The 13,514-nt window shown below is 32.7% G+C and overlaps 1 protein-coding gene across 3 annotated transcripts in view; it reads left to right on the plus strand.

Moving 5' to 3' along the window:
* LOC126780319 (cGMP-inhibited 3',5'-cyclic phosphodiesterase 3B-like) overlaps positions 1-13,514 on the plus strand; it is a 155,378-nt gene that overhangs the window by 42,871 nt on the left and 98,993 nt on the right. For 2 of the 3 annotated variants that reach the window (XM_050504695.1, XM_050504694.1), the window contains exons 3-4: positions 10,571-10,752; positions 11,869-11,932. In XM_050504695.1, coding sequence (XP_050360652.1) covers positions 10,571-10,752; positions 11,869-11,932 — 246 coding nt within the window. Of the gene's footprint in view, positions 1-10,570; positions 10,804-11,868; positions 11,933-13,514 lie in introns of those variants that run through there. The other variant, XM_050504696.1, reaches the window with a different exon arrangement.

Raw genomic sequence — 13,514 nt, forward strand, 5'->3', positions numbered from 1 at the left:
AATACTATCCAGTATAGTATATGCCTTGCGAAAATACAATTGAAAGTCACAAAGTTACATCGAAATAAAAAAAAACCACTTGTATTCAATGAATACTTAACATACACAATGAAAAGTTATATATAAACTAAATTTAATACAATATGGTTACTATGTGATTTACATTGTCAAGAAAGTTTTTCAATTCGTTTATAGAAACTGAAAAACCAATTATTATACTTTCAATTGTTTTTACTGCGCGCCGCCGATAATTCATTAGCGCCTTGGGCTTCGAAAGGGGGAGCTTGTCTTACTTGCGCAAATTAGTGACGCGATTTCTATTGGATGAATGGGATTAGAAACAAAAAAAATAGAAGACGAAATTGGAGAAAAGAAAGTGACTGTTTAAAATTATTATATACTTTTTGAATTATTAACCATCTGGAAATAGTTTAGGGTAGCTGTGGCAATTATATTTATGTTGTCATGGACACATTTTAATGAGTAAGGAGTAATTTAATTCAATTCTTGGATTAATGGGTTGTTTATGCCAACCTTGAAATCATTAACACCTATTAAACCTTTAAATTATATTCTACCTATTTTATGGCATAATTCCAACAATCCATTCCAATAATATATTTTTTAATTTGTTAGAAAAAAAATAGAAAATAAGTAATGAACCGTGTGTAGGTGTACATCCGGAAGGTGATAGCTGCATTTCGAGCTGAAATGTGTCATAATGCATCATATTATAATCATAAGACTTCTCTACAAAAGAATAGCGCATTTCAACATTTTAGTTTTTCACCCTTTTCATCATCTATACATTCTTGAAATGTGTAATAATAATAGAAATACGATATGTATACTATTCCATATTTATAAATATCTATACTTAATTCATTTACAATAACTGGGTAGTTTACCCCATCGTAAGTGTAATATCAAAGCGGGACCTAAGCCACGCAACTTTACTAGTGCAAGCATGCTAGTGATTGTGCTGTGGTGATGTTGTGGAATAGATTATCAATAGCCAAAACCATTATTACTTACCGACTTTATAGTAGTTAACTAAACTTATAAATTCATCATTATGTACTCATGACGTATTTCGGCCACGGTGGCTATTCCCGAGACTAGCCAACAGCAAGGGACATACAACAGTGCAAGTGCGGAACATATAGAAATGTACTCGTTCTATGCCCCCCAATCTCATAATCCGATGGGGCAGCAAGTCCGACACGATTAAAAAGAGTTCAGGCGCAGTATCATTCACGTAATTTACTATTCACGTGGTAGTAACATTGCAAAGTGCAAAGTAAAATTCATCATGCCAGGTATATAAAATCTTCTACCGATCGGGAATCAAATGTTTCCAGTGAAAATACACAATTTGCAAAATCATTATAGAACAGTATATATTTAATCAATAGTTAAAGTAGTGTGTTTTTATTTAATAAGTATTTCATTTGTTTTGCACATTCAAGTAACGTTGAATAATTGATACAAATGTTATCTTGGGTATCTTAAATAGATAAAACTGTGCTTACTACTTTGACGACAACTGTGCTTACTCCGACGACGATGTTATCTGTAGTAAAATAGTACATTAAATAAAAATGAGCGAGATGCAATTTATTTTAACCTGCTTGTACGGAAACATGAATTGACAAACATTTACGATTGCTTTTTTATTAAAAGCCAAATGAAAATACAGAATGTTTGTCTCCGTTAAGAAAAATAACAAACAAGTGTATCTTGTTTTTGTTTGAGTTTAATTAAGAAATACTTGATACTACTGAAAACCTTTCACAAAAACAATTTATATTTTTTGACAAGAAAATTAATTAAAACAAATTTGGTTTAAAATTTCTTTAAAATATAATTAAAAACGCAGTTTGCATTTCCGAAATAGTGTCAGCTTTGATACTCCCTACACATATTCGTTTTCATTATTCAGAAGGTTCGCTATAGACGATTAATTCGGTTCCATAAGTTCATTTTTAAAAATGTTATTAACAGCGGAAATTTATAAATACCTACTCATGATACTAATAAACTATTTTTTATCTGTCTTACATAACACTTGATTACAACCTAATAAATCTGGAGATTTTGGATTACAACCTAATAATGGCTATCCATAATGACGATGATGATTATGGTAAGACTTATTGCGCTCGTCACTGATCGGGGCAAGCGGAGCATGCAACCCTTTCCACCCTCGCTGTGGACTTCTGCAATATAAAGGGAACTTGAACGCCGTTCCACTTCCACCTTGAGACCGCGAAGCTGGCCTTGCTCTTCGACGACTTCGACTTAGATATGCTTTCCGACTCTTACTCTTTCTTACTTTTATTACCCCGGGTACAAGTTGGATCATTCCTTTGTACCTTGGGCTGGGATGTGTGTTTACTTCAGAGACGATATTTGATCTCGTCGCCTCGGAAGCCTTGAATGAGAGAGATCTATCCTTTCTCAGGCTACGCCTAGACTACGATGAACGTATAATATCGAAACTGCCTAGATTTTGTGCTGCAGCAGATCCCGTCCGCAGATATAGTGATTTCTGGCGACTTTAACGTCCACCACGCCTAATGGCTTAGATCTACTAACGATCACACGAGAAGATCTGCTGTCGATTTCGCTTTGACAAATAATCTGACACAACTAACTACCTCGCCAACAGGAATTCCTGACGTGGAGGATCATACAATTTACTTATTATACCTTCTACTGACCTCTCATCTTGATGGGTACTAGATTTCTGTCGAGCTTCCTCTTGGCTCGTCGGACCTCTGTCTTGTCCGTATTACAGTGCCAATTACAAGACTTGGCACCATTCTTAATGTTTTGTCTTGTCTCTTGGAAAACTGCATTGGTGCACCATTGGTGCTGTAGACGACGATAAAGTTTTTTTCGACCGACTTGATTCTTTGGATCTGCGTAGAGATGTTGGATCACTCTGCATTTTCTATCCCATCTTTCAAGGGGTATGCTCTAAGAAATTGTTTATATTAACTCCGACCTCTGAATTTTACCGCAGGACATTGCGACAAAATTCTAAATTCCATTTATATAATAATAATAATATCCTGGGACATTATTCACACACGGCCATCTAATCCCAAGCTAAGCAGAGCTTGTACTATGGAAACCAGACCATTGATATACTACATATACTACTTTTCTTTTGTAAATACCTACTTATATAGATAATTACACCCAGACTCAGGACAAACAGACATGTTCAGGCACACAAATATCTGTCCTGGGTGGGAATCGAACCCACAATCTTCGGCGTGAAAGGCAAAGGCAAGCATTCACCAACCACGCCAACCGGCTCGTCAATCAAATAAAATTTATATCATCTCGATGTCTAGGAATCCACAACAGCGTAGTTATTAAGGCATTACCTGCCTCGCACAACCAATCGGTGAAACTAGCCTTCGCCGGCGACTATTCCGAATAAATATGACATAGAAACCTTCAAGAAAAGAGCCTACTCATTCCCTAAAAGCGGGCAACGCAGCTATAAGCCCTCCGGTGTTGCATGTGTCCATGGGCGGTGGTATTCACTTTTCATCAGGTGAGCCTCATCCTCACCGTCTAAGGAATCCAAAAACAAATAACAACTGGTACACAATCCGAGTCAATGAAAAAGTCTTCTGAACCTTGCAATGTCAAATGCAAACTAATATTTATATTGCAGATGAATACAATATCTCGATCATTTTTTAATCTCAAAACTTTGATTGTAATTCTGTGTAATAAACAAGGAGCCACATTAAAATAACATGAAAAGAAATTAAAGATAAGATATACACCAAAGGTCGATGTAGATACAAACTCAAGAAAAAAATGGATGAGTGAAGTGTACTACAGTATTGAGTAAAAAATGTTTCGTTATACGGTAGACAGACACTTATCCCGTGACGGCAAACGGCATGATGCTCTTTCATGGTGTCTCTATCGCCGTTCCTAACTATACTATGTGTTAATATTTTTATTTTTATTCACATTTGTTTATTGCTATTCTTTAACAATTCGATACGGCCACATCTTTTATTTAATCTCATGGTATTTTTTATATTATAAGAATGTAGTGATATTCATAATATATAATGATAAACGTGGTAATTGTATGTCATGCCGCTCAGTGCGTGGTTGTGGTGGTGGTGGTGGTGTCATATTTCTGCAAATTATACGATATGAAGTTATATGTATGTAGGTTATTAGTGGACAGAGGTCTCCGTGGCCCTCTTATTATAAAATTCATTTACGATTTTATGTTTATCGTAATTTAAGGGTTAAAATCCCCAAAAGATGTATTTATTTTTAAATCATCAAAAGCAGAATTTTACCTCATCTTAACTGCTTAAACCATCTTGCTGGAGTTCATCCATAGAACCCTAAAAAGATTAACCACGCCCTTCACAGTATTTCACCACTCAAACAAACAATATAAAGGAACTACTCTCGGCATAGTTCAACGATTCTGCACAAAAGATCCACTTTTCTTCTTTTCGTTTCTTAAATAGATTAAAATATTCTATGCAATATGTTAATGTAAACAAATAAAATATTCGTATGTTTCGGCTTCATTGAATATTAAATAATTCGAATTCAAAATCATATGAATCATATAATTTTTTGTTATTACAAAGTTTGGTCACGAAATGGCGCTTATCCAGAAATGTAGACGATGCGCCGAGATGACGCCGTTTAAGCTTGCCCTCTCATAATATCGAAGAGAATAAACGTTGCGATTTAGAGCTATTCTTATATTATAATAAAATTAATGAAATTTACAATATTTGGAAAGTACTCAAAATCCATATACTATTTGTTATAACTAATTATTACAATTGTTACATTATATTTACAAGATTAAATATAAATATTTACTTTTATTGTCACAATTCGACAAAGGAATGGAAAACCAACCAAAATTAACCTATTATCGATTTTCCTCATGTTTCAAATTGGCCTTCTGTGCTTTCAAAGCCATGCAAGATGATAATGCAATTTATTGTGATAATACTGAGCGTCTAGGGGCTATATCAATATTACTCATGTACGTCACTCCGCTCTCACGCAAAGGCATTGATGTATGTATGCTCTCACGGTTTTATCGCTAGTTTTTAAAATAAGGGTATGTTGAAAAATTTGCATCGGGATAGCAGTTATCCAAGTAACTAGCATAAAGAAATATAGGATATATTGATATATATACATTTATAAATAACTCACTTTTGGGTTGGTTAAGTGGTGGGATCTTTAATGTAAAAATAGTTTAACATGTTTTTACTGCTTTATTTATTTATTTTGAAAAAAGAATTCACAATCACAGGTTAAAAATACTTATTTTAGTTTGTTTCTTTGTACTATTTCAGTATGAATAATTGTAAAACCATTGCAAATACTTAGATATCGTTGTTTTGTTTTTGAAAATGCCGTCCGTATTCCACAGATTCTTTATTTTTCTATCTAGATTAATCATATTTATATTTAATCTAAAACCGTGTACCAGGAAGGATGTTTTGACTTAGCGAATACGAAAATGTTAGATACACTTCCATTTTTCTGTATCAGGCCAGGAATTTTTTATAACAAATCTAGTTGCTTTCGACTATACTGCGTAAGTAATGTTGGTCAATGTAGCGTGGATATAAAAGTTATTCTCGAGTTTATAAAACGTTCCTTTAGAATTTCAATGTATTTAAGATCGTTATCCTGTTTGAGCTATATTTTAAGTCTTCCCTCTTATCTATCCTCCGTCTGTTTGAGGATATATTATAACGAAGTAAATGATTTTATATTATATTTAAGGATACCGATGCCGATTTATGAGTATAAGAAAGTATCTATGATTTATTCTCGTAGAAGTGGATAAGAGAGAAAAGTCTAAAACTTATCTTTTTTGTTTTTCAATCCCACGAGAACGAAGTCATCGGCACGATGATATGATTCAAAAAAATATGGAAACATCGTTATTTTAACTTTTATTTTTAGGTTAAACGAGTTCATGTTGTTGGCTTTGCGGTTTAAATATTAAGCTCTATATAGCGCTATTAAAAAGTGGTATTTTTTTATTTCTTTCTGCGTTCTTTTATAATGTTATAATAAAATAGTTATTTTTTAAAGTTCAAATTGATGTATTGCGTTACGATAAACAGTAAAATTGGTACATAATATATTTTAATTAGTTGTTATAGATGCGTCTTAATAGAACAATTACATTATCGTTTTCAATGCCAAATGTTCGTTCAAATATATCCACCCAGCCGCGTTGGTACATTATTTAATAATAAATATACCAGACATATTTTTTTATAATTCATAGTACGATATATATAACATAACAGCTTTGCTTGTAACACTTGATTTGATTGAAAGATATGAAATACGATGAAAACTTAGAGCGTCACTCCATTAAAAGGACGATACTTAATATGTTGGTAAATGACACCGTTTCAACATATTAAATATTTTATATCGTAGAATTTTTAACTAATTTTCCGGCTACTTATGAAAGACTGACGGACAGTGTGAATAAATATTATTTATTCATATTATACCACGATATAATATAGTTTATATATTCTATTTATTAATGATGCTATGAGATTAAGTGCATAGTTAAGCGTATGAGAGGATTTATCGGAGGAGAAGTAATCAAATATTATTATCTGTTTAAACATTAAAAAGCAATAACGGAAATAATATAACTTAAATATTAAATAACGCAGTAAATATGGAATTGAAGTCAATACTTATTCAATTATCGCAACAGAGTTCAAGAGACGGACAATCAAACTGACCCAGCTTGTTTGTGAGGCCGCAGATGTTTAGTTACCAAGCATTGTAATTCCATAGAGGCAAATTGAAGATGGCCTTTGACCGCTTAATGAAATATTAAACTCGAAACCGATTGAATCTATAAAAATACTGTTATTGCAAAATAATTTATAAATATTTTAATCAACGTGACTGAGTGTAACGCCCGATAATAATGCGGTTCAAGTCTATCTTCTAAACGTAACTTTCTTTTCAAGGACTATTCGTTTCGTAGCTAGAGAGAGCGCGAGACGCTCTTATCATGGTAGAGAAAACACTGTTAAAACCCGTCAAGCAGTGTCTTAAGTGTTTAAAGTGCTTTAAAGCGCAACTATATTTTGTCTTAAAAACTATTAAAAAATTGTATTTTTCTTGCATTTCCGAGTAAATTTTATGGAACGAATAAAAAATGTCATCATGTTTGGCTTATAAAAGTTGAAGCTGCGGTCGGGAGCGGGGTTTTTAAAGCCCGATTGAGATTACTTAAGAGCGGCAGTCTTTAGTGCTTATAATAGTTCAAGCTGAATTTCCTTTTTCACATTATTATAGTGTAAAGTATAACGGAGCAAATATTTCTACGATTTCGGTACTTATATGTATTGCTCCTGTTTGATATCGATTGCGAATCAAGTTGTTAACAAATTTAGTTGTTAACAAATTTATGTAAAATTATCGTAAATTAATTGTTCATATCTGTATTTGGGGCTGAGAGTCTAATGTATCCTGGAAGCGAAGAAAATTCATGAGGCAGACATCCCGAACTCTGCATATAGGATTTTGATGTAAACATGTAAAAAAACTACTAAATCCATTCGATTCGTTATGACTTTCAGAATATGAAAAAAAATTAGCAGATTTAAGCTTGTAAACCTGATTATTCTTATTTATTAGTTATATTACTATTATGTCTAAAATTTTTTACGAACTCAAGCCGACATATAGTGAAAATGTAAATAAGAGATTTACATACAAATTTTAATTATTACAATTATTTTTTAAAAGTTTTATCAAATTAAATAAAAATATATAAATAATATAAACATTAGATTTATAATATGTCAAGAATAATTGTAATTTCTTATGAAAGATAAGATATTAAATGGACGAGAAAATGTTTCGATGTAATCTAGCTATTAGGTTTGGTTCACTAAAGAGCCGCTCGGTGCTTGTTATGGTGCTTGGTCTTGCATATTATTACGCCTCAATAGCTCTAAACTAGATTGCGAGGAACATATAACATTCTTTTTAATGAAATTATATTACTTTCTTTAGTATAATTCATGTATCAATGTAATATATTACTTTAAAATGTAGAACATTATTATGTCTTACACTTTTCACACATGAAATAAGAAAACATAAAATAAATTAATTAAATATAATATTATATTTAATATATATAAGTATTACATTTAATTGTTGTCGTAGTGTGTCAGGTAAAGTATATACAATATATACTTTACCTAAAGGACTACGTCAAAAAAATCAAAGTCATGTTAGACACTAGAGATTTTAGTGTAACGCATATACACCGAGATGGCCCTGTGGTAAGAACGCGTGAATCTTAACCGATGATCGTGGGTTCAAACCCGGGCAAGCACCACTGAATTTTCATGTGCTTAATTTGTGATTATAATTCATCTCGTGCTTTACGGTGAAGGAAAACATCGTGAGGAAACCTGCATGTGTCTAATTTCACTGAAATTCTGCCACATGTGAATTCTACCAACCCGCATTGGAGCAGCGTGGTGGAATAAGCTCCAAACCTTCTCCTCAAAAAGAGGAGAGGAGGCCTTTAGCCCAGCAGTGGGACATTCACAGGCTGTTACGGTTACGGCATATACACTATTTAGATTCGAAGCCTCAGTGGGATTCTCATTCCTTAAAAGCAAAAAAATTACTTCGAAAGAAACTGATTTGTATATTAAGAGAGCCCACCGCACTAAACCTAGTTCGATAAGATATATTAATTATACATATATATCATTTAGAGACAGAAAGAATAATTGAATTTGATACACTCAAAGTATGAAATTCAATTATTCTCTCATTAATTCAATCATTACATTCTCTATCATTGTTTTTAAATAGCCAACCAATTCCAAACCAAATTAATGTGTTTACAAATATTATCTGAAATGTTTTTTATTCTATTTTTCTTCATTTACATCGATGACTAATTGAATGCATAAATATTAAAAAAAAGCTACTGCAATATGCTCCTACACACCACGAACATGTACAATAATGTCAGTAAGGCTAGCAGCATCTCCGCGATGAGTTGCTATTACGATTCTCCCAAAATTAAGGTATCGCATTAAAAATTTTGTCAATCAATCAAAATCAATCAACAGCCACTCATAGTCCACTGCTGAACATAGGCCTCTCCCAAGGTGTGCCAAAGCTCCCGGTCCTCCGCCTTCTGCATCCAGTCGGATAATATTATAATCGTCTTGATTCCCTTAATAAAATTATACCTTAATACAATATTTAAGTAAATACTTCATATTGTATGGAACCAATAGTTTCACAAACATTATATTCCTTTATTGTTTAAAAATATATATTTATTATGCATAATTTAAACGTCTCTGACTCAAAAACATTTTACTTCTTTCGTACGTACGTTGTTTCGTAAATAATTACAGAATTTCCGTTGGAATATCACGTGGTATAGATTCAGATCAATTATAATGATCGTAACGAGTTACACAGCGCCCGATAACCAATAGTGCTTCAATATAGATGACATTAGTTTGTACGACTTATACAAGCTTTTACTGGCTTTTTATCAACGATCAGTAAACACTGCGTGATAAACAGCTATTCCGTAGTGCTGTAGCTATATCAACCCGAGATTATTATTATAGTGATCGCGTAAACTGATATCGTATCGATGAACAAATTATAATAAAACGTTCAAAAATGGACTGTCTGGCTGGAATTAACCGTAGCCAAATATCGAAAATAAATATATAAGTGTCAAGTGTCAGAAATAGTATGGCCTTTCTTTTTTTTTATGATTCAATGATATAATCTGATTCAAGGTTGCTGTAGTGCTATCCCAAGCTATCCCATGCCTGCATCTACAATGTTGCGTAAGTAAGCGGATTCCTCTTGTAGGAAATATGTATCAAAGTGATGCGTGCGTTTTCAAATTTCCCCGTGGATGCTGTCGTAGTGATGTGCAATCTAAACCGAGGTTTAAGTAATACTGGAGGAGTGATTACGCAATTTAGTTATCGTGTATGAGAGGCACGTTACATACCGAGTCTGACGTGCAGGCATTTATAATCGATTTTCTATGAATTTTACCACTTATTCGTTTTCTTGTGTTATTTAAATATTACCTCGTTTTACATTATGAGTTAATTTTGTTTACTACTTATTTTTTATGTCGAAATATTGTTTACGTAACACGTTTTATTATCGAAAATCGTATGTTATTTCAGATTGTCATTTAAGGCAATATTTCGTACTATCGATTGTCGAAGTACTAACTCTGATAAATGTATGTATCGTTATCATATTACTATATCGTTGAATCGCTTATTGTGTTCATCAGTTTTTGTGTTAATGATTCAAATTAATCGACTCATACAAATATAAATACAGGGCCAATTATTAGCAACACATTTAAAATATAACAAAAATGTTCCTGTTTACATTCAAATATTTCACTTACGTGCGAGTAAATTTCGATCATATGCCAGCGAAAATATTAAATGCATGTTTGTTATTGTTGCAGTTCAAGAAGTCCCAGTGCTGGTCACTCGAGTTGACATCAATGAAATAAGAATCAAGAAGAAGCCGAGTCTATGTACAGGCCGGTTTCTGACGATGCACAAGCGACGCAAAAAGAGTCTTGTGACCAGATCGCTGCGCCTGGAATCCGCTCTTCTAGACGACCTGCAATATGGACAAGTGCAGGCAAGTGGACTACTGACTGACCAATAAAGCCGCTCGTATGTAATTGTTAACGTAAGTCGTAAAACCTCCTTTAAAATACGCGAATTGAAGTGATAACGACAAAGCGTAGCGTTGTTTGCGTTGCCTTAAACGAATAGCTTGCGCGATTATAATTTATTTTTCACAGTTGACTAATCTTCCGTTTATAGTTTGGGCATTATAATGTTTCGCAAAGGAAAACAACATTATCGTCATGGTCATAATACTGTCCTTCGCGTCATAGCATCGCTTCGACACTCGTTACAAATTTAAATGAAATTTGTTTGTATTCATGACACATCCGCACGCACTATCGTCTGTAGGTACTCGTATATGCAAGCGATGTTGACGATCTCGCGTTCAGAGTAGTCCGTGCAAGGACGTCGCGTCGCTCGGGTGAGATTTTAATGCCTCTTATAGCATCTTCTATAATAAGCTTAAGTAGTAAATTGCTATACGAAATAAAAAAGAAAAACGCAAATGTCATATCATGACATGACTGACGTAGAGATCATCAGATTACGATCATTTTAATAACTAGGAATTTCAAATTTAAAAGGCAAAAAATTAAAAAAAAATGTACTAGAAATAACAAATAATACGTATAATTAATAAAATGATGCCTCGTAAAAATATTGTATATGATAGTAAAGTAAATAAAGTAATAAGAATTATTTGTTTATCCATCCCACAATATATGTAACCAAAATATTTTATCTAAATCAAGCGTAGCCCAACTTATTTTCATAACAATATGATGACTTCGAACACTATTACTATAACTAAAGCCAGTGCTTACGGACGGCTGTTGGCTTAGTTATGAGGAAGTGATGGGTTATTTTATGTTTTTTATTTCTGCTGATTTTAAATATTAATAGCTGGCTGATATTTTATACTCTACTGAGTATAAGTCATGGTAATTTTGGTTACCGGTATGTGATGTTGATTGCCATGTATATTTATATAGGTATAGGTTCATTGCGAATGATATAACGGCATTGCGACTTTTTAAAGTTGTAATGTTATATAATTGATTTGTTGCACTTTGGTAACTAATATAACCTAATTAAATATTAACAGTTTCCTGCTTCTTTACAGTGTATCCTCAAACAGTCAGTGATGTGGAAATTCAATGCCTTTACGTTAGAAAACGTCTCCGGTGGTAATATTCCTTTTTCAATATTTTTGTGTTTTCGTTCATTATTTCAAAGTTCATGTTAAGTTAGACTAACGAGTTACATTAGTCGATAGATTAAACACAAATTTGTCAAAATTAAATTTTTATTTGTAATTTAATATGATTGTATCGATGGTATATTTTATGATTGATGACAAACATCAACGTCCTCTGGTTTCGAGGCAATGCTTTGTACTTTATACTCTTGTTTCCAATGGTTCAAGCTTCATAGGAACATAATATAGGAATAGGAAGCGTATTGTACTGTTCCTCTCTGGAAATGACAGCGATTACAATATTTTTTATAAAAATACAAGGTAATAGGTATTAGTGTAATCGTCGCTACTTTTAACATTAAAGTAAGAACTTGTTTTTATAGTATAGGTAAGCGGATGAGCATATGGGCCACCTGATGGTAAGTGGTTACCAAACGCCCTTAGACATTGGCATTGTAAGAAATGTCAAACATCGCTTACATAGCCAATGCGCCACCAACCTTGAGAACTATGATGTTATGTCCCTTGTGCCTGTAATTAAACTGGCTCACTCACTCTTCAAACCGGAACACAACAATACCAAGTACTGTTGTTTCGCGGTAGAATATTTGATGAGTAGGTGGTACCTACTCGGACGAGCTTGAACAAAGCTCCACCAGTAATATAGTTGTACAAATCTTCTTCTTGATTAAAAATAAAAAATTGTTCTAGGTTTTAATACCTGACAAACAAGCGTTCGAATAAAGATTAAAAAGTGGTTTTTAATTAATATTTGGAATTATTTGGAATTTAATTAATATTTTTTTATTTTAAATTAAAATTTGGATAAGCGTTTTATAAAGAAATTCAAATATCATTTGATTTCCAAGACGGATAAAACAACATATTGTGGTAATAGTAGAAAATTTATCACACGTTTAAAAATGTTCCTCGTGTAAATTGCTGAAAAAATGCACAATCCGGACCTAAAGTGATGGTTAAAAAATGGAATCTTAATTATTGTTTTTTTTTAATTACATTCTTATTTTATTCGCTAATGTTACAAATATGAAACTTTGTCCACACAAAGTTTCATAATTTTCTACTATTACCACAATATGTTGTTTTATCCGTCTTGGAAATCAAATGATATTTGAATTCCTTTATAAAACGTTTATCCACTGCTTCATTATATTTATTAAGATATACACATAAATATTTATTATATTTCACAAATAATCTCATACAAATGAAAATTATGCAGATTTTATAAGACGATATAAAATAATGTAATATTTATGAATTTTCCTAGTTCCATCGTAAAATATTTAAAAGGGTCTGTAGTAGTTTAAGTTAGTGTAAGTACGGCACAGAGCACGTGATACGAAATAAATTTATTTTAACTACCGTAAAAGCCATCGAATGAACCGCGCCATCCTCATAAATAGTGGGTAATGTTAAAAAAAAACACCCTCTGCTTCTCATAATTTCTAGAATAATCAAATTAGTTTTTTCTGGCTCGACCTGGTGTTTTTAACCAGAAACACGGAATATGCAGCCAGCTCTTAAAACAACGGCAGTCAATTGTAGGC

The sequence above is a fragment of the Nymphalis io genome, chromosome Z, assembly GCF_905147045.1.
Source record: "Nymphalis io chromosome Z, ilAglIoxx1.1, whole genome shotgun sequence".
Taxonomy (NCBI): Eukaryota; Metazoa; Arthropoda; class Insecta; order Lepidoptera; family Nymphalidae; genus Nymphalis; species Nymphalis io.